General features: G+C 40.5%; 2 protein-coding genes across 5 annotated transcripts; one reads left to right on the top strand and one right to left on the bottom strand.

Annotated features, from left to right (window-relative positions):
- Positions 1 to 1294: 1294 nt before the first annotated feature.
- On the bottom strand, positions 1295 to 5789 carry LOC117859142 (uncharacterized). The gene is made up of 8 exons (XM_034742341.2): positions 5630 to 5789; positions 3436 to 3517; positions 3271 to 3338; positions 2956 to 3053; positions 2637 to 2773; positions 2301 to 2368; positions 1927 to 1990; positions 1295 to 1647 (listed from the first exon to the last, which is right to left on the bottom strand). Exons 1-8 carry the CDS (start codon positions 5638 to 5640, stop codon positions 1630 to 1632), a joined length of 546 nt encoding a protein of 181 aa, XP_034598232.1. The 5' UTR covers positions 5641 to 5789; the 3' UTR covers positions 1295 to 1629.
- Positions 5790 to 12382: 6593 nt separating this feature from the next.
- LOC117857960 (bidirectional sugar transporter SWEET17) lies at positions 12383 to 19856 on the top strand. Of its 4 annotated transcripts, none has more exons than XR_004640886.2 (6): positions 12383 to 12583; positions 12727 to 12763; positions 12861 to 13074; positions 13629 to 13793; positions 14127 to 14516; positions 14598 to 14906. XR_004640886.2 is itself a non-coding variant. In XM_034740900.2 (6 exons), exons 1-6 carry the CDS (start codon positions 12550 to 12552, stop codon positions 19530 to 19532), a joined length of 717 nt encoding a protein of 238 aa, XP_034596791.1. In that variant the 5' UTR covers positions 12388 to 12549; the 3' UTR covers positions 19533 to 19856. The 4 variants fall into 4 exon arrangements, 2 of the variants coding, with proteins under 2 accessions (XP_034596791.1, XP_034596790.1); XM_034740900.2 differs by lacking the exons at positions 14127 to 14516; positions 14598 to 14906 and adding exons at positions 19173 to 19292; positions 19386 to 19856 and having other exon boundaries at positions 12388 to 12583; XR_004640885.2 differs by lacking the exons at positions 12383 to 12583; positions 12727 to 12763; positions 12861 to 13074; positions 13629 to 13793 and adding exons at positions 16331 to 17286; positions 19173 to 19292; positions 19386 to 19405 and having other exon boundaries at positions 14259 to 14516; positions 14598 to 16230.
- Positions 19857 to 19919: the final 63 nt, after the last annotated feature.

The following is a 19919-nucleotide window of genomic DNA, read 5'->3' as shown; positions in this document are numbered from 1 at the left end:
CAAGAAGGCAACAAGCAAGTGATGCAGAAACAAGCTCAAAATTGGAGTCTGAATGCTATTTTGGATTTTGGCGCTACCTTGCTAAAGCTTGGAGTCAAACATTGTTTTGTAAAAACAATGATACGTTAGATTGGGTTAATGCTGACTGTATGTTAGAATTTTTATCGATTTTTTTTCTTGTTATTTTTCTGTGTTTTTTCTCGTAAATGTTTAATAGCTGCACGAGAAATGAAAACAATCTTCTACCAACCTAATTTTGGTCCGTGCCTTGCTGATCGCGTACAGGCGCACGCTGCATGCTTGGGAGGTTCGGCCCGCGGTGCCCCGCAGGTCATTCTGACTTGAAGAAATCAAGGGGCGGATCGACTCTTGATCCTGCCTTTGCGCAAAGGGTTCAGCGGGGCGCTTTGAGGGGCAATCCGATCCGCTCCCTTTGCAGGCCTACGAAGCAAATTCCTTTATTTAACTCTTTGGGTTTGGATCCCATTCGCTATTGTTTGGCTGCAAAATTGCCTTACACAAAACAAAAGGGAAGTTCAGGGTTTGAAATGTTTATTCTGAAATTCATATGAGATGGAGTTTGATAAATGGGAATCGTACGACCTAGCATGCTGTGCTTACTTCCAGTTTCTTTACACTACGGATTTGGAGTTCATGCAAAACACTACAGATTTGGAGTCCATAAAACCCGCCAACTGCTCTAACATGAATTTGTACTCAATTGTTGGATTGTCACAAATCCATAACCAACTGGATTCATTTGGAGATTATTGAACATGCACCGATAACTACAATGGCCACAAAAATCTTTGAGAAAAGTGGGAACTCAGATGAAGCATCTACAGTCAAAGACCTTATATTTGACCATACTGGTAACCAATTGGAGATTATTGAACATGCTTGTTAATCCAGCATGCAAACACCAATACATGAGTCTTGGACCGTTAAGTTATTTATCCCAATTTGTTTGCATGCCATGTTGTGCAATACTATGACCCAATAAAACCAGTCAAGAAAATAAAGCATCAATATATAAAAAACTTATGGAAGAGCTATCTACTAACCAGGTGTTGGTCAACGAAAAGAAGTGATGAAATACAAACTAAAATCAAATTACTCATGTCAAGCTTTAAGGATTTTCTCGTTTCCATTTCAATGTAAATTGTTTTGGTGAAAGCACACCGACTAATGATAAGCTGACAGGATTATACAAAGGATTCCAGTATTGCCATTTAAAGCGCTGAACACCGCATTCAAGGTGTTAGTCAACGAAAAGAAGTTATAAAATACAAACTAAAATCAAATTACTCATGTCGAGCTTTAAGGATTTTCTTGTTTCCATTCAATGTAAATTGTTTTGGTGAAAGCGCACTGACTAATGATAAGCTGACAGGATCATACAAAGGATTCCAGTATTGCCATTTAAAGCGCTGAACACCGCATTCAAGGTGTCTCAACAGACATTCCAACACAAAAGGGGCGGAGTAAACTCAACTTCTATCCGGAAAATGTAGCTTCTGGATACTTCATTTGTTCAAACGATACCAGCTGTGTAGATACATAGTTCTACTGGTCCTTACATTGCAATATGACCATACTGTAAGTTCAGCATCCCTCACTGTATTCTTCTTATTCGAGCTTTTCCATCTGTCAAAATGAAAAAAAAAAGGGATCAGTATCACCTGAGCCAACAAACTCTGAAGAATAACCGATAAAATTATTAAGTTCCCGCCCTTTCTCCATTCCAGCAATCTCACTACATTGCTCATGAACAAAGCTATATTTGTCATTCACTACTTAATACTATAATTGTAAAGAATAAGCTAGCAAATCTACTTGCAATGCTATAGTTAACTTAATGCGACAATTTGATGTTCGCAACCAGAGAAGGAAGGTGATGAGGGAGACACAGGGAAAGACAAGTACCTTCCATAGGCCATCATTTAGATAGTGCATATTATCAACTCCAATCCCTTTGTTGATGGTCCTTCTGCAAAAATAATCAGGAGCAGTATTGCCAGCAGAAGACATGTTAGTACCTAATATTATGTGGGAATGTGGGATGCAATGGTAAGAAAAGCTAAAATCCTGTCTCGTATGTTCAGAATGCAATGGCAGGTATCATTAGAAAATAAAAGATGGCAAATCATACAAAACAACCACAAGTACACATAAAAAACTTGCACAGTTAAAGCTGAATATTAGTAAACACTCACAAGAGTGTAAGGTTCACACTTCAGAAGTAAAATTTACAGACTAAAAAGAATCAATTTGGAACAATCCTGCATAAAGGAACTTACATGTCCTTCGCTGACATCTTTGTAAATCCAATTGCCAGTGCGTGTTGTTTGCCTTCAGCCATTATAGCCTGGCAAAACAGATTTGAAAAAAAAATATGAGTGGCAGCAGGCATGTTCAGGGGGAGGAAGAAGGTTGTTAAGAAATTGTTGTGGATTATCATGCATAGATAAACCATATGAAGCAAAATATCTTAATATGGACAATTTAAAGTGTATACACTCTACGAATGCAACAGAAGCATACAAAAAGTCTCAATATAGAAATTTTCGATGCAAACTGTCACTGAAACAGACAAGAATCATTCATGAATGGATTAGAAGTTTATTAGTCATTACCACTGGTGTTTCCTCCTCGACTTCATCATCCAAGACACCGCCAGGTGACGTCAATCCAGGACACATTATGTTTGCACCAGAGAGCACAAATTTGATAGCACCTCTGTCCACTTGGAACTTTTTCATGATTTCAGGATCTGATCAAATGTAAGTAGTTTTTATTCCAGTTAATATTCTCCAACAGGTAAACTTTAAGAATGATGGCATCCTAACAGATATGCATGACAAGATAGAATGAGCCCTAAAACATCATGGTGCATAACATTGGAATAAAGATTCAGAGATGACATTCCAGGAAATTTGAAAGAAACACGATTACATTGGTGAAGAAGACGCAGCGTTGGCATGTAAGGACCATCACGGATGTTGAAAAATAGCGGGACATTATTCACCACCACAAGATTCAGATGGTTTTGGCTGCAGCAAGAAAGAAACAAACTGTGGTCAGTGCACTTGAAAGGGAACACATGATCTTGCAAATGAGGGAAATGAAAATTGATTCACACATTTACTTAGTCTAAAATAAATAAAAAAATCATTAAGAAAATGGAATTACCAAATGCAATTTTAGGTATGTCAATATCAATAATGACATGTTAGCGAGCACACTAAACAAGAAAGAGAAACTACTAACCATTTAACAACAATCATAGGTGACTTCTTTGGGAGCAAGTCATCTAGCAAAGGTTCAAGGCTAGGGTACTGCAATGAAGTTAAATTTAGTAACATATACAGCAGATTTTGCAACTGAAATGAAAAGGAAATACAGGTCTAAGTAGATTATTTGTAATAACACAACCTCATCAGCGATACTTTGCCGAATCCTTCGCTGTACAGAGGCTTTAACTTGATTCTGTCCGGATATATCTTCTGAAGAAAACCTGGAGACCAAAACGAGTTAAGCTCAGTGACAAGCATTTAAAAAAAAAAACTTGCAAAGAGGATAATAACTCTCCAGGCCATGAATCGTTCTGCTTCTGCAGATAATATATACAATCATAAGGTATGTGATAATGCTTTATATCATGATTTTAGGTTAGAACAAATTATCCGTACAATTTCCAGCTTCAGATTGATACTGAGAGGGCAACGGATAATAATGTCATATAATAATATATACTGATCATTGTTGATGTAAACTTCCCCCATTCAAGCAACCTTCAATGCTTCGTGCTTGCAACAATCTAGGATGAAGTTTTGTGTTGAGCATGTTAGGTTTTTATGAAGTTCTGATTGTTGTATGGAGCAAGAATCAGAGGGCTCAAAGCTAGAAAATGGTTGTCATAGGGCAAAAATACTTGTGGTTATGCTAAATGGATCCCTGGTCTGCTTTGCCAAATCTATTCCATCTTGTTATAATTATGTCATTGTGATTATTCTGGTTCTCTCCAAATCCTTCTACTCATATTATATATAAAACACTCAGTACTGCTTCTCTCACAATTCAGACTTACAGAGCACAGACAGTTGAATGGGAGATAACTATCAACAGTTTCAATGAATGCAAAAATGGGATTAGTTGGTGAGCTGCTGAGCGCAAAGAAGTAGCATCCATTTGGCCAGTCTCTAAATTTTTGGCAACTTCATGCCCTCTTCTTCAGGTCCCATGCACTTTCTTACTCCCTCCGTCCCAAATTGCAGGTCGCTTTGGCTTTTCTAGGTTCATAGATGTTTCTAAATATAGTGTATGTCTAGATGCATACAAACATCTATGAACCTAGAAAAGCCAAAATGACCTACAATTTGAAACGGAGGGAGTACCTATATTAACAAATGTGTGCAAACAAGACATATTATATCAAATTTTGGTAGGGCTAGTTTGTAAAGAAACCAGGCGCTCCCTTGTATCAAAGCTACTAAAAAATTGGAAATTTGAAAATGGGCATCTAAATAATACGGTCAAGTTTTTTGAGAACATATTATGCAGTGAAGTTATTTCCCAAGTGAATACACTTAAAATCATCTTGAACTATAGAGAACTGCTTAGTTAACTGTTTTAACAAAGATAATAGACTATAGTGTCCTTTCAAAAAATGTCACATCAAGAATGATATTGCAATAAGGCAGTACAAGTTCTAAGAGATGCTGCATAAACAAAGCGTGGAAGTTTTATCAGACCCTATATGGGTACCAGGGCAAAGGAGCGATGCACTCCAGAGAGGTATGGTGCAAGCAAGTAACTAGTAAGAGCTTTTTAGAAATACAGATTTGTATTGTTCCATCTATGAATTAAATAAAAAGGAGCTGCAAATGTTGTATTTAGAAAATCCGCTACTACATGAGTGCCTCTGATGCTATAATATCAAGTGTTCGTTGGGGGCACCATGCTCTCTTAATTTTACCCGTTGTATACATAAATTGCAGTGAAAGGTCTTAGGTCTTAAGTCTTGGGTACAAACTACACCTGTACCACCACTAAACTCAATAGGGTACCAACTGAATTCTAGTATTCTACAGCAGACTTGAAGCAGAAATGCAGAAACCATATTCACAGCGATGCTAGTACAGGCATCACAGCATTTAATCCGCACATCTCAACAGCAATAAGGTCCAACCGCACACCTTAATATCAATAAGATCTAGCCGTACAACCACATCATTTAACACCGCCCTAGTGTCATAGCCCCTTGTCAGCCATTCAAGAAAAGCAACATCGAGCAGCTTCACCACATTGCAAATCATGAATCAAGCGCTCCATGCCCACCACCACTGATGTTACATCTTGCTCCCCCAAAGCCCCTTACTAAGTTTCAGAGAGAATCCAAGCGGCCAAAGGTGAGGTCGTTTTGTACAGATCCCCCATCCCAGCTAAAAGAATATGGAGAAACACAATCGCCATTCACGCATGCTGCTGTCGGAGGAATCAGCAAACGGAGGGAACCAGATCGGTAAACGCAGTGGGCCGCAGCGACAGATCGAATTACTGAGCGCGGGAATCGGAGGGGATGACAAGGAAGTTCAAGATGGGGGGAGGGGAGCAGGTGAGGACTCACTTCTTGAACATGGCGCACGGGCTTCTCTTCTCCTCCCCCTTGTTCGGCGTCGGATGAAGCGGAGGAGGCGGCAGGCAGCGAGGCAAGGTGACCTAGGGAGGAGAGGAGCAGGGGAGGAGACGAGATGGTACGGCCGATGCCGCGCTGTGCTGCTGGATTCGGTGCTGCAGGAGAATTTGGGCCTTCTTCCTCGGTGTGCGGGCTGGGCTTTATTGGGCCAAGTATGCTGAGAGCAGCCCGTTCTCACAAACGATGGTGGGCACGGCCAGCAAGAGACCCGTAGCCCATAAAACCATCTCACGGGCCAGCTAACCACTGGAAGATTACGAAGTGTTGGCGTAGCAGAAGAATAGACAAGACAACGAGGAAAATTTATTCCAAGCTTGAAGATGGATTGTTCCATAGTGTGTGTGGATGCTCCTATACTTCTCTTTCGTCAATGGGCAATGCCGCCATGGTGACAGTGTGCTAGGGTTTTCTCATCAACAAAAAAAGAGAGGAAAAAATCAAGAGAAGGAAACAATCAATCCCCAAGCTTAGATGGTTCTCAATTGGTGTGAGGAGGGCCGGGCATGAAACAGCTAAGGAGGATCTATTTTAACGCTTTGAGATGGGAGAGGAGGAGGTAGCATGCGGCGCTGGTGCCGGCGGTGCCAGAGGGAGAGGCATTCCTGGCTACCAACACCATGTGAAAACAGGCAGAAGTAAGAAAGGAATGGAATGGGAAAATAATGAAACACATGGTCTGTTCTGGGTTGTGGCACGTGAGTATTAGGGGTAAGTATATTGGTGTCGTCTAATAGTTGGTCCCATGCATTTATACGTAATGTTGAGCTGTCTTAACATACAATCCATACAATGGCTTGTCTTGTGCATATGAAAAAAAAAATATTATGAGTTGCATGACAACAACAACTTGTAAAATGGTGGTTGTTGAATGTTGAGTCATCTCATAGTCCAAAATTTTAGCTCATGAGGCGGTTATTTCGCGAAACAACAACCTCTTTCTCTTTTCTTGATCTCTCTCCTCCACATCATCAAATTTTTATGTAGCACAGCAATGTACTTACTCTACACGGGAATCGCTGCGATTCCCCTCCAGTTGCTTCAAAACATGGAGCTCCTTTTCTTCATCAGCGGCTAGCCCAAACCTTCTCTTTTTCAGTTTCCTTTTGGAATTACGACCGAGAAAAATTAGCATATGGCATATGCAACTGTTGCCTGTTCGTCGTGGACCAAGTACTAACTTAAAGCATGTACAAGTACAAGCTATCTTAAGTTTTTGATGGCACAGAATAATAAACAAAAATCTTAGATGACAACTACAGCGCAATAGAAAATATACAACGCCGTTTTTGCAGCCCGAATTGAAGAAGATTATTAGGACAACGGAGGCACGACCGCACGATGCATGGTGCCTCTCGATCGGCCGGTACGGTGCTCTCGGCTAGCGACGACCATGTCATGTGTCACGAGAGCATACGCAGCCATAGTATATATAATAACAAAGACGTTTAACAACACGACAAGAGCTTTTTGCAACAGTAGAGCTTCAAGGAAGAACAAAAACATAAAAAATCTCCTTGTCTGTTTGTAGTTGCTTTCTCGTGCTTCTTGCATCGATATATCATGATTATCCTCGATGGCTGGGCCCTGTGCATTTTCGTTAGCTGTTAAGGTTCCTGTAGAAAGTTGACCTGCATTCCATCCATTTTCCCATAGTCCTCGGCCCTAGGGGCGGAAACGGGGGCTAAATAATAGAGATTAAGAGTTAGAGTTAAAGATTAACAGTGATTTGAGACTTTGTCTACAGTATTTTACAGGTAAAATTAGGCTCTCGGGAGGCTGCAGCCCCTAGCCTCCCCTCCCCGCTCCTGGTTCTGGCTACTCCCTCCATCCTAAATTATTCGTTTTAACTTTTCTAGATACATAACTTATCTAGAAAAATAAAACGAATAGTAGTTTATGACGGATGGAGTACCTAGCTGTCCTTCTCGATTTTATTCTTTTCCTGACTTTGTCAGTCGTGAGAACTTTGAAACCTATCCACTCACATATTTTTCTTAGCTCGTGGTTTGGTTATGAACATATGATACCAAAAAATTCAGGCGCCATTCCTTTTTACACTCGCATAATATAAGATGGCAAAGGACGTATTAAGAATGAACAGCGTGCAACTTGAAAAGGTTCTCGTGGTTGCGTATTGGGCCTCTAAGATAAGACTTGTGTATATATATTAGTTTTGATCTTGTGCCGCTCACTAGTCATCGTTATCCGTCTCTGAGAGCTTGTGGTTGTCCCATGGTGTTTGAACGGTACAGTAGCCAGGCAAAGGGATTAGTAACTAATCAACTCACATCAGCCTAGCTAGATCAGGATTTTTTTTCTGTATCAAGTTCTTCAGTGTGCTTGCTTAATTATTACCGGAAGGCGCTTCTATTTCAAGAAACGGACCAATCGTTACAAATATATATAGACATATTAGTGCATGCGTGCGATCTCTTGGGGTTGTCGCTTGCCAAAACCATTCAGACTTCGCTGTTCATTCTCAGAATCAAAGATGTCAACGCGGATCGATCCAGCGATGTGGTTAATTGGGCCAGAAACTATAACTCCCGATGCTTCTGATCTTTCACCGTTACTTTCTGTGTAGCCATCGGTGCCGGTGACGACGGTTGCCGGAGGACGTGTTCGATGCGTGGCCGCGAGCGTGCGCGACGATGCGGGTCGTTTCGTGGTGCGGTTTGGTGAGCGGCAGCCCGCAGGAGAGAAAACGACACGATCCCAGATGGATGGATGGGTACATGGTGTGGAAAGGTGGATGCTCAGCTCTACCTGCTAGCTTCTTCTTCGGTGGGTGACACGAGCGTGAGGACGTGTTTAGTTGTATGCATCACATGGTGTATGTATCATGTATGATATCAATTTACTTGTATCATATGGTTTACTCAGTAGAATACTGTATTAAGTGGGATGATTTTCATCCTAATAAGTTGGTACAATTTCTCCGACCAGTCATTATTATTTTAAATTATTTTATATATAAATAAAATAATACAACCAACCGAACGTATCGCGAGAGCCTGGTTATGTGATTTTGTGTCGGAATTGCATTATATAAGATGTATCACCGTGGCAGATAATATCGATCTTCAGTATTACATTTTAATAACAAGCCAACAAAAGCTGTTGTCCTTTTGTCCTGCTTCTGTCCCTTTCTCGTGCTTCTGTCCCTTTCATGCTACTATAGCCTGATTTGATGAACGAGGACAGCGGCAGATATGTGTGGCGTGCAACTACAGAGCTTTGTGGTTCGCTGGCTGTTGTCTCTTCCAAGAGCCAACCACTTCCTAATTTCTCTTGAAGATTATAAGACGTTACCTAATTTATGTGCATGTCATGTACAGTTAATTAATTAGATCAAAAAGTTATATGCTTCATCACTCGATGCTTGAACTCTTAATGGGCATTCCATTTTATGGTTCCAAAAATGCCACATACGAGTAAGTAAGATGGCATTTAGTTCATAATTTTTTAATAACTAGATTTAGTTAGTGAATAAATTTAAGGACTACTTTTTTACTTGGTCCTACCTATTTGGTAGTTCTCTACCGTTAGCTTTCTCGTGATGGATGACTCTCATTTTTTTCAACCATTCTAAAATTTCTCTTATAGTTCAAATAGCTCCATACAATGCATAGTTTCATTGTTCGATGTTTACAAGGCTACGTACAAAGACATAAGTTATCCGGAATATAATGTTTATATACATGGTTTCATCTAGATGAAACTCATCTCACTTCTCTAAGTGTTCGTCTACATGGTCGTTTGGCCCATTTACACACCATGTAAACGCTACGCAGGGCCTACCCGTGTCCGTTTAGTCACCCATTTAGTCTATTGAATGGCCGTTTAATCCATTTAATAATCGTTTAACCTGTTTAATTGGCGGTTTAGTCTGAATAAAGAGCTAAACAATAGGTGACCGTCTGTTTAACTTCATTAATTCTTTGCCACATTATAAAAAATGCTAATATGTCACTCTATTTAATGAGAATGAAACTCCAACTGAGAATGGTTTTACAAAATGCTCGTCCGTCAACTTACCATTTCCCCTTTCCGACGTTCACATAATTTATTTTTCAAACCATGGGCACAAACATTCTAGCTTTTCTTGAAAAGCTACACAAAAGAAACACTGGGATGCCTACACACAACATGAAGAGGTATTTCTCTTATATCATAACTCACAGACTATAGGATCTAGCTAATCCCAGAAATATTAGCAAAATTTTAAATTTATACCGATATAAACAACTTACTGCCTGATTATAGCCATTGAACTTAACTAAGTTAGGGATAATCATAGGCAGGGGCGGATCCGGATTGTCAAGGGAATGGGGTGGGGTGGGGGCCTCATCTTCCCCTTCCTTATTTTTCCCTTCTTCTTCCTCCTCCTCTTCATCTATGGTTGAAATTGGGGGGCGGGGGGGGGGGGGGGGGGGGGGGGGGGAGGGGGTGCGCTTCGGTGGGGCTCCATGGGGTAGGGGGCCTTCGCCCTTAATCATATGATCTTGGTATGCTTAAACATATTTTGAAAGATAGCTTCTTGTTGGAATGGAGTTTGTGGAACTATTTAAATTTTCTTTCACGATGACTAACATTCTTTTAACAAAGATTGTTATAGATAGATCAGATTTGTTAAAGGTGACTGGCAATATTCAGGGCAATCCTTACACTAGTAGACAACTCACCTTCTATGTGTCCCCTTTTGTCCCGGTTTAAAGTTGGTCCGGGACAAAAGGTTCACGAACCGGGACCAAAGCTCAGTCACTGGCGGGGGCTCACCAACCGGGACCTTTTATCTCGGTTGCAAAGGTTAGTGGAAAAAAAAGGTCCTGAGAGGCCTTTTATTCCGGTTTAAACGACCCTTTTATCCCGGTTGGTAACACCAACCGGGATAAAAGTGGGGGTCTTTTATCCCGGTTGGTGTTTCCAACCAAGATAAAAGGGTCACCCACAGATGGCTAAAAAATGACTAAATCCCTCGAAATCCTCGAATCCTTTTATCCCGGTTTGTAATACCAAGAGGGATAAAAGGGTCCCCCACAAGTTAATACAAAAGGATTGCATCCCCTATAAAGTCAGATGTGCTATGTAGGTGGGATGGCAAGGAAGCTACGCACGAGACTTGAGGTCGTGGGTTCGAATCCCACGCACCGCGCACGCGCATATTTGGCATGAAAAATCACGTGACTTGTGACTTGTGACGTGTGACGTGCGCGGGCCTCCCGGGGATCCCCGGGATTTCTTTTTTTTTTTTTGGGCTGCGCTTGGTGTGGCGACTCTTTTTATCCCGGTTGAGTGACCCGGGATAAAAGACTCTCCCCTTTGTCTCGATTGGTTTATCCCGGATAGATTTTCCGGAGATTTGCTCCCTACCAACCGGGACTAAAGGCGAGTTTTCTACCAGTGTCAGCAAGCACGAGCTATATATACTAGTTGGCACACGTTGTTGCTTCAACAATAAGAAACAATTAACTCAGGGAACCTGGCTTTTTCATATCTTGGTGCCTATGATTTAGTGGTTTTATTTGTAGCCGTGTGATAAGACATGCACTGGCAGGTGTGTAACTGTAGTGTGCATGTGCACGGTCATCTTTGTAATAATCGAGGAGAAAAGAGGAACATAACAGGAGGAGGTGAGGTAGAAGAATATGGAGAAACTTAGGCCCCTTTGGTCGGGCTAGAGAGGGGAAGCTCGAGCGAGCTAGGGGAGCTATTTTTTTTTTTTTTGCTCCTTCAGCTCCTCCGCTTTCGTAGTTCATTTTAGGCCTCGATTCGAGTTCTCGCTACAATAACACAGTGCCGCACAGTACTTCGTCAGAAGGAGCTGGAGCCGAATGAAGCTCGGCCAAAGGGGCCCTAGATACCATACTATTATCTAAATTTTATTTATGTGCGATCTGGAGAGTTATATTTGCAGCAATATAGTTGGATATGGAAAGTAACATGCACATGACCTCTTGACCAAGGGCACCCTTAATTTGCAGTTTGCACCAAGCTATATACCAGACGCGGTTTCTTGCTTGCACGCTACTTGTCCTAAATCCTATTTAACAAGTTCAACCTAGATGAGAACTTGGAATAAAAACTAGAATACTCACTGTCATCAGATCAGCAATATAATGCAATGACGAAATCTCAAGTCGTCTCAACTCTCAACTGCAAGTTAATGCGCACCAGCTTCCGCATATTCGGAAAGCCTCTTTTAATTTCATTTGTTTAGTGACCATCTTAACCAAATATCAGTCCAGCAGTGTTTAACAATTCGTTCTCAAATGCATAGAGTTTGTACTTCCAACTGTAGTTTACTAGCTGGCTCTGTTCGCTTCAGCTTATCAGCTAGCTTATCAGCCACCGAATAGTGTTTTTCTCTCACAACAAATCAGTCATTTCAGCTTTTCAGCCGACTTATAATAAATCCGAACAGACCCTGAACCGACAGTTCATATCCTTTACACATAAGCCCCTCTTTAATCAACCATACTCAAGTCTATAGATCCATCCGTGAAGCCGGTGGCCTACATTCTTTATCAATACCTTCATGTGTTACACGAGGGAGGCCTGACTCGTTCCCACGTTCTTGCCACTGCTATGCATCATGGCTTGGTGAATGTGTACATGTCTGACCGGTAGGCCCAGCCTTAGCACTACACCGCCTGTCTCTCTCATGCCTGATATATTATGCATCCGTGCCGTGGCCCGTGGCCCTCCTCTCTCGCTCCCATAGGCAGCAGGGGACACAGCTGACAGGATCGTCGTCGTACCTCCTGCTTGATTGGATCCACCATTTTGCTTCTCCATTGAGCATTTGAACCTGTGGCTACCCTCTGCCTGCCTATCAGCCAGCTTCTTCCATGGACTCCATCCTCTTCATCATCGGCATCATAGGTACGCATCTCTCTCTCTCTCTCTCTCTCTCTCTCTCTCTCTATCTATCTATCTATCTATCTATCTATCTATCTATCTATCTATCTCCGCGCGCGCGCGCGCTTTGTTAGAATCATAATGCATCTTTTAATTTCTTCTCGCAGGCAACATCATCTCAGTTCTACTCTTCATATCTCCCAGGTAAGTATCTTCATTGTTGCAAAAGCTTTCCTACCATCGCCGCAAAAGCTTTCTTTTCCAACACACGGCCACCATTGTCCATCGTGCTTGCATACAGCAAGACGTTCTGGAGGATCGTGAGGAGCGGGTCGACGGAGGAGTTCGAGGCGGCGCCGTACGTGTTCACGCTGCTCAACGCGCTGCTGTGGCTCTACTACGGCCTCACCAAGCCCGATGGCCTCCTCATCGCCACCGTCAATGGCTTCGGGGCAGTCATGGAGGCCATCTACGTCGTCCTCTTCATCGTCTACGCCGCCGATCATGCCACAAGGGTGAGGCATCCAACAGCTTATTACCTCTCCGCGTACGCATGTGGTAACTTCAATAATCTGCACCACTTTTCTCGAATTAAATGTTTGTGCTGTTCATCAGTCGCATTCCGTTGCTTTCTAAATATGTCCTACTAATAATTCACGACTCTTTCTTCAATTCAGCATATTGTTTGTGGGTGGCAAAGGGCTCTCTAATTTAGCTTAGTAAATTTAAGGATCAGGCTGAATAAGAATCAAGTTAAAAGATTATATGATTTTGAAATAGAGCTGAGTTGGATTGCAAAGAAACATGAAGGTCACGATCCATTACCACCCTAACTACAGTTGAATCCTTAATCGTTCTATTTCTAGCTAGGTCCACTGCTCACTTCTGAAGTTTACCTAATATAAAATTCGGAAACCGCTGTCATTTCCAGAGTACATAAGACTAACCTACATATACTACAACTTCTGGTCTGTGATGGGGATCTTCAAGCAGTACAGCCTTTGTTTTAAAATAGTAACAGAAGCTAGCATCTTATTGGTCGGTTCATTGCAATCGATTCTTTGTGCAGATTAAGGCCGCAAAGCTGGCAGCAGCGTTGGACATTGGTGGCTTTGGAATCGTGTTCGCGGCCACCACATTCGCCATCAGTGAATTAGACTTGAGAATCATGGTGATTGGAATGATATGCGCCTGCCTCAATGTGCTCATGTACGGGTCTCCCCTTGCTGCCATGGTAAGGTTTTTATGGCATATCTATATACTAATTAACTAATCGTCATTTTCCTATTTAATTAGGCTTTATTTGTTTTGCCGTGGATTTTGAAAGGCACTCTTTTCTTTCTCTCTCTCTCTCTCTCTCTGCATCTCAATTTTCCAACAATGGCAGTCAAATCTGACTACTAATTTTGAACTTATCAAAAGGTGAAAAAAACTAAATTCCATATCATAGCAAACTGCTAGTGGGACAGAAAAGGCTATGCAAAATAACATTTAAGCGCTAAAGCTATTTTGTCATGTGATGATAAATATAAGCAGTTCAATATTAATTGGAGGTATGATTGAGCAGGCCCGAGCGCATGGGCGTGCAGCCGGTACGCCGGTACAGGGCCCCCAATTTCCAGGGGCCCAAAATATTTTCTACGCAGACACGCAGGCCTGCAGCCCATCAGGCACCCGGAAGCAAAACAGGTTAATTTAGCTTGCCTGCAGCCCATCAGGCACCCGGAAGCAAAACAAGTCAATTTAGCTCGGTCAGTCTCCGCAAGGCCCTAACTCCGCCGTCTCGCATGCCTCCGCGTCTTGTCTCCCATCCACGCGATCGCTTTTTGGTTTTCTCATCCGTCCGCCGACCAGCGCAGGCAGCAACCAGTAGACGTCACCGCGTGATTAATTTGCCGTTGCTGCCGGCCGATTAATTTGTGAATTGGGATCGATCGTCGAGTCTCCACGAGTCCAGGTACCTAATCTGGTTCAGTTAATTTTTAATATGTTAATAAATGTTAATTAGTGATGATTAATATTATATTGATCCATCTAGGTGTTCGGTTATCTTTGTTCCGGTTCTGAATTATCTAGTGTTTCAATTTGAGGTTGTAGTCATGTCTTCTGCAAATCGGTCTAGAAAGTATGAATCTGGTTACCAAAAGCGTAAGAAAAAACAAAGAATAGAGGATTTAACTCAATCTCAAAAGGGTGCTATGGATAAATTTGTTAGAAAAGAGTCCACCGATAATCAATCACTTGGTCAAGGACAGGGAGCTGCACTTGATAATAATGATGACAATGATCCTACAGATGGTCAGATAGAGACAGAAAATATTGTTGGGGTTGAGGAAGTTAATGATGACAATATTGTTGCAGATGTTAATGATTCCTTTCAGCCTGATATATTTGATCCTAGATATTGGGATTCCCTTGATCATAAACAAATTGATATTTTAGCAGAAAAGGGCCCTACAAGAGATTTATCAATTACAAAAGGTCCTAAGGATAGATATTCCAGAAGGTTTTCTGCACTATTCTATACAAGAATTTTATCAAATGGGGAGCATTGTGATAGAGATTGGCTTGTCTATTCTAAGGAACTCGACAAGGTCTTTTGCTTTGGTTGTAAATTATTTACAAAAGGCCATCGAAAAGGTCAGTTGGCAAATGAGGGGTTTAATGACTGGATACATCTTGGTATTAGACTTAAAGAGCATGAGACAAGTCCAAATCATGTTTTGAGTATGACAACTTGGTATGAGTTGCGTAGTAGATTGCAAAAGGATCAAACTATTGATAAAGATGCTCAACGACAACTCGAGAAAGAAAAGGACCATTGGAGAAAAGTTTTGTTCAGAATTGTTTGCATTGTTAAATTTCTTGCCAAGCATAATCTAGCTTTTCGTGGGACTAATAGCAAAATGTATGAAGATAGCAATGGGAATTTCTTGGGATTGGTAGAGATGTTGGCTGAATTTGACCCAATTATTCAAGAACATGTTCGTCGTATTACAAGTGAGGAAACTCAAGCTCATTATCTTGATTTTAAGATTCAGAATGAGTTGATACATTTGCTTGCTTCTGCTATTAAGTCTGAAATTATTAAGAAAATAAAGAGTGCAAAGTACTTCTCTGTCATACTTGATTGTACTCCTGATGCAAGCCACCAAGAACAAATGTCTTTAATTATAAGATATGTTGACTCATCTTCAAGTGATGTTCGCGTAGAAGAATCCTTTATAGGATTTTTGGATGTCAATGATACAACTGGGCAAGGAATTTTTGACGTGCTAGAGAATGAACTAAAGCTCCTTGGTCTTGATATAGATGATGTGAGAGGACAAGGTTATGATAATGGGTCAAATATGAAAGGGAAACATAAAGGGGTAAAAAAGAAACTTTTGGATGTAAATCCTCGTGCTTTCTATTCTGCTTGTGGTTGCCATAGCCTTAATTTAACACTTTGTGATATGGCTAAGACTTGTGGTAAAGCTAAGGATTTCTTTGGAATCATCCAGCGCATCTATACAACTTTTGCTAATTCTACCAAGAAATGGCAGATTCTGAAAGATAACATATCAGGATTGACTCTTAAGTCAGTATCAGCTACACGTTGGGAGAGTCGTGTTGAAAGTGTTAAAGCTATAAGATTTCAGTGCACAGACATTCGAGAGGCTCTACTTCAGGTACCCAATATTATTGTACACTTGTACTGATATTTGATAATGATGTACTTATTTTGGCAATCTCCAACTATAACACATATTTTCTTCCTTTCAATTTCAGGTATCTGATGTTGATAATGATCCAAAAACAAGCAGTGAGGCTAAGGGCTTGGCAAACAATGAACTTGGAGAATATGAATTTATATTGTCAATCGTCATTTGGTATGAGGTATTATATGCCGTTAATTTAGTAAGCAAACACTTGCAAGCAAAAGATATGCTTATTGATGTTGCCATTGAGAAAGTGGAAGGGTTGATTTCTTTCTTCAAGGGTTATAGGGAAACTGGTTTCTCAGAAGCATTAGAGATTGCCAAAGGGATTGCACTTGAGATGGATATTGGTACAACGTTTCGTAAAAGAAGAGAAATTAAAAGAAAGAAACAATTTGATGAGAACCTAGATGACACAAATGCTACTACACAATCTGCCGAGGAGCTATTTAGAATAAGCTATTTTTTACCTGTTGTTGATCAAGCAATTTCCTCACTCACAACAAGATTTGAACAGTACCAGAGTTACCAACAAAATTTTGGTTTCCTATTTACCTCTGAAACATTACAATCATTGGATGACACGAGTTTGAAATCTTCTTGTGATAATCTTGGGGCTGTCCTTACAAAAGACGGAAAATCTGATGTTGATGCCAATGATTTGTATGTGGAGTTAAAGTTTCTTCAACATTTCATTCCTAAAGAAAATATGGGTCCTATTGAAATTCTAAAGTTCCTAAAGCGGCATGACTGTTTTCCCAATGCAAGTATTGCATATAGAATTCTGTTGACCATTCCTGTGACCGTTGCATCAGCAGAGCGAAGCTTTTCAAAATTGAAACTATTGAAGTCATATTTACGTTCGACAATGACACAACAAAGACTTAATGATTTGGCTACAATAGCACTTGAAAGTGGATTACTGGAGAAGATTGATTATGAGCATATTATTGAAGATTTCATTTCAAGGAATACTAAAAGAATGAAGTACTTCAATTAAAGATTATGAAAGCAAAAGTTGAATAGGTACGATTTTTGATATATCTTATTGTGATATATATCATATATCTTATTTAAAGTTCTATTTTTTTTAAGGTAGATCTCATTTTAAAGTTTGGTACAGGGCCTCGATTTTTGCCGGCTCGGCCCTGTGATTGAGAATAAAGCTACTAGAGATATTTTCATTCGGTGATCTATTTGTGTCCACAATTGATGATTATGGACAACTAGGCTTGTGCCAACTATTTTTTGGTTGTGCTGTCCTTTCATGATTATTTATCAAATAAGTATTCCCATCGTGCAACGTCCAAACAAATATTAAAAGACATGTGGACCAAGAAATTAGGGACAGTGACAAATTTCGAAACTATAGTTCATATTCTTTTGGGAGAATTATGTGTCAGGGATATTTAACAATGCAAAATAACTTTTTGTTGACGGTGGACAGCTCCTCAATCCCCTGTGTTTTCCTATATATTTTTTCCTGCTTATCCTACTTCCACTTGTGGGAAGAATAGCATATGGTAGAGAGACTATATGTATATATAGCGCATAGAATATAAATACAAATACATCAGGATCTTTTCTAAAGTTATTTTTTCAGGTATGGACATTTATATATTTGGGCCTAGCTAACTTGTGGGGCACGTGTGCAAAAAAAGATGGGGACCTCACTCCCATGGCCCACATAGAAGATTTTTCTTTGTTCCCTTTATCAGGCCAAATCGAAATTGATCCAACCTTTTTTTATTTCTTAAAATTACAAGAAAAAAATTCGAAAAGTACTTCAGAGCTTCAAGTAAATTAACTAACTAATCATGGTTTACAAGTAGTTTAATAAAGATTACTATGAAACTTTAGTTTGGTAATGATTTTTAGCGACCGTGCCCTTAGCACGTTTAATTTGGCAATGAAAAGAGACAACTTTCAGTTTACATTCAACTATAAGAGCTTTTCATATATAGAGACACAATAAATAATTTCTACATAATTTTAGACTGCGATTTCGTATGAAATATGCAAAAGATTGGTCAACGTTCACTTGCACTTTCTTGCACGGTATTGTTGACCAATCTTTTGCAACTACGTATTGTTGAAGGAGAGAGCCAGCACAATCATATATTGGTGAGATACGGGATAAGGGTCGACTTATTTTTTTTTTAAAAAAAGGTTCCTTTTGAGTTTTGATGCTTAAGCTTGCACGTATGTAAGAAATATACGTGTAGCGGTGTGGTACGTAGCTATGTGCTGACCATTATCTGCCCAGTAGCTAGCCCTATCAATTGGCAACTTATTTTAATTTGGATCGAAATTCTTTCTTGTGGGGTCTGACTGTCTGAGGACCAAGAAATGTTGTACAGTAGCAGCGCAACACTAGAATTACAGAAAATTTTCCTGTAAATAAACAGCACTGAGCTAGATTTCCATGATGTGGCAGCCTGTTGCTGACCTGGTCTCGTAAGAGGGCTATCGCAATCCTTCCGCTGGCGATTGACAAAAAAACGAATATGACAGAATACGAGCTACACCATTGGGCCATCACGACCAACTTATTTGGCAGGCCCAACCTCCTCCTATTTGTCGGCCTTGTTCATGTTGGCCGCCTTGTTGGATGGCGGTTCGCTATCTGAATTTTTTGTCCGTTTCCACCGAAAATGAAACCAACCCCATGGGTCAGAATCGATCCTCAGTCAGTATTGCTTTCTGCATCCTCTGGGCATGCACCGATGCATACTTGAAGCAGTTTTATTCCTTTCAATTAATAGTAAACAATGTGTTATTTGCAACTGTCTCATATTCCAGTTTTATTATGCACCATAGTACCCACTGGTCTTTGGATCATCTAGTTTACATCTTACATTTCAATCAACACATTGACAAAATTCATACGTATGAATGTGGTGTGAGTGCAGAAAACGGTGATCACCACCAAGAGCGTGGAGTTCATGCCCTTCTTCCTCTCCTTCTTCCTCTTCCTCAACGGAGGCATCTGGGCAACGTACGCTGTGCTTGATCGAGACATCTTCCTCGGGGTAAGTCTGTCATTTTCACGCGTAATGCAAGTTACTCCTCACTTATTACATACCTTTCTGACATTGCTTGTTTTTTCTGTGAAACCTCTGCAGATCCCCAATGGGATAGGCTTCATCCTGGGCAGCATCCAGCTGATCATCTATGTGATCTACATGAACAGCAAGGTCTCCCATAGCAGCAATGAAACAGGGGAAGATGGATGGCAAGCTTCGGATCCTCTTCTGGCCTCCAACGCTTGATATATATGATCAGGGAGAAGCATCCAACATGTTTCATGTGCGGTATGCAGTATGCTGGAGTGGAAGCCTGGTTTGAAAAACCTTCAAACTTCACAAGTGTGCCTACCAATATCCTAGTGAATAGTGATTGTTTATTGTTTAAGCATGTAAATTTTCTTCAATGAATGCTATTTTTATGTAAGCTTCAATGATGCCAGTGTTGATCCAATTATATTTTAGACTTTTAGCACCAAACTTTGTTAGAGTAGGGTGTTGTCCATGAACAAATGATGAAAACCCATACATTTGATTATCCAGAAAAAATATTTTTTTGGTTGTTTGTCATACTGTACTATCTTGCACCATGAATTAAGAAACTTGACATAAATCTAGAAATTGGGGTTAAAG

This window comes from Setaria viridis, chromosome 5 (genome assembly GCF_005286985.2).
Source record: "Setaria viridis chromosome 5, Setaria_viridis_v4.0, whole genome shotgun sequence".
Taxonomy (NCBI): domain Eukaryota; kingdom Viridiplantae; phylum Streptophyta; class Magnoliopsida; order Poales; family Poaceae; genus Setaria; species Setaria viridis.
This window is presented reverse-complemented; position numbering and strand designations above follow the sequence as displayed.

What these genes read in the sequence shown, in the direction of transcription:
- LOC117859142 (XM_034742341.2), bottom strand. An exon ending in GGCAAAGTATCGCTGATGAG is followed by an intron (nt 3,339 to 3,435) that starts GTTGTGTTATTA and finishes ACTTCATTGCAG; the next exon opens with TACCCTAGCCTTGAACCTTT. An exon ending in TCGAGGAGGAAACACCAGTG is followed by an intron (nt 2,369 to 2,636) that starts GTAATGACTAAT and finishes CTGTTTTGCCAG; the next exon opens with GCTATAATGGCTGAAGGCAA.
- LOC117857960 (XM_034740899.2), top strand. Translation starts at nt 14,659, where the DNA reads ATGTCTTCTGCAAATCGGTCTAGAAAGTATGAATCTGGTTACCAAAAG. An exon ending in TTCGAGAGGCTCTACTTCAG is followed by an intron (nt 16,231 to 16,330) that starts GTACCCAATATT and finishes TTTCAATTTCAG; the next exon opens with GTATCTGATGTTGATAATGA.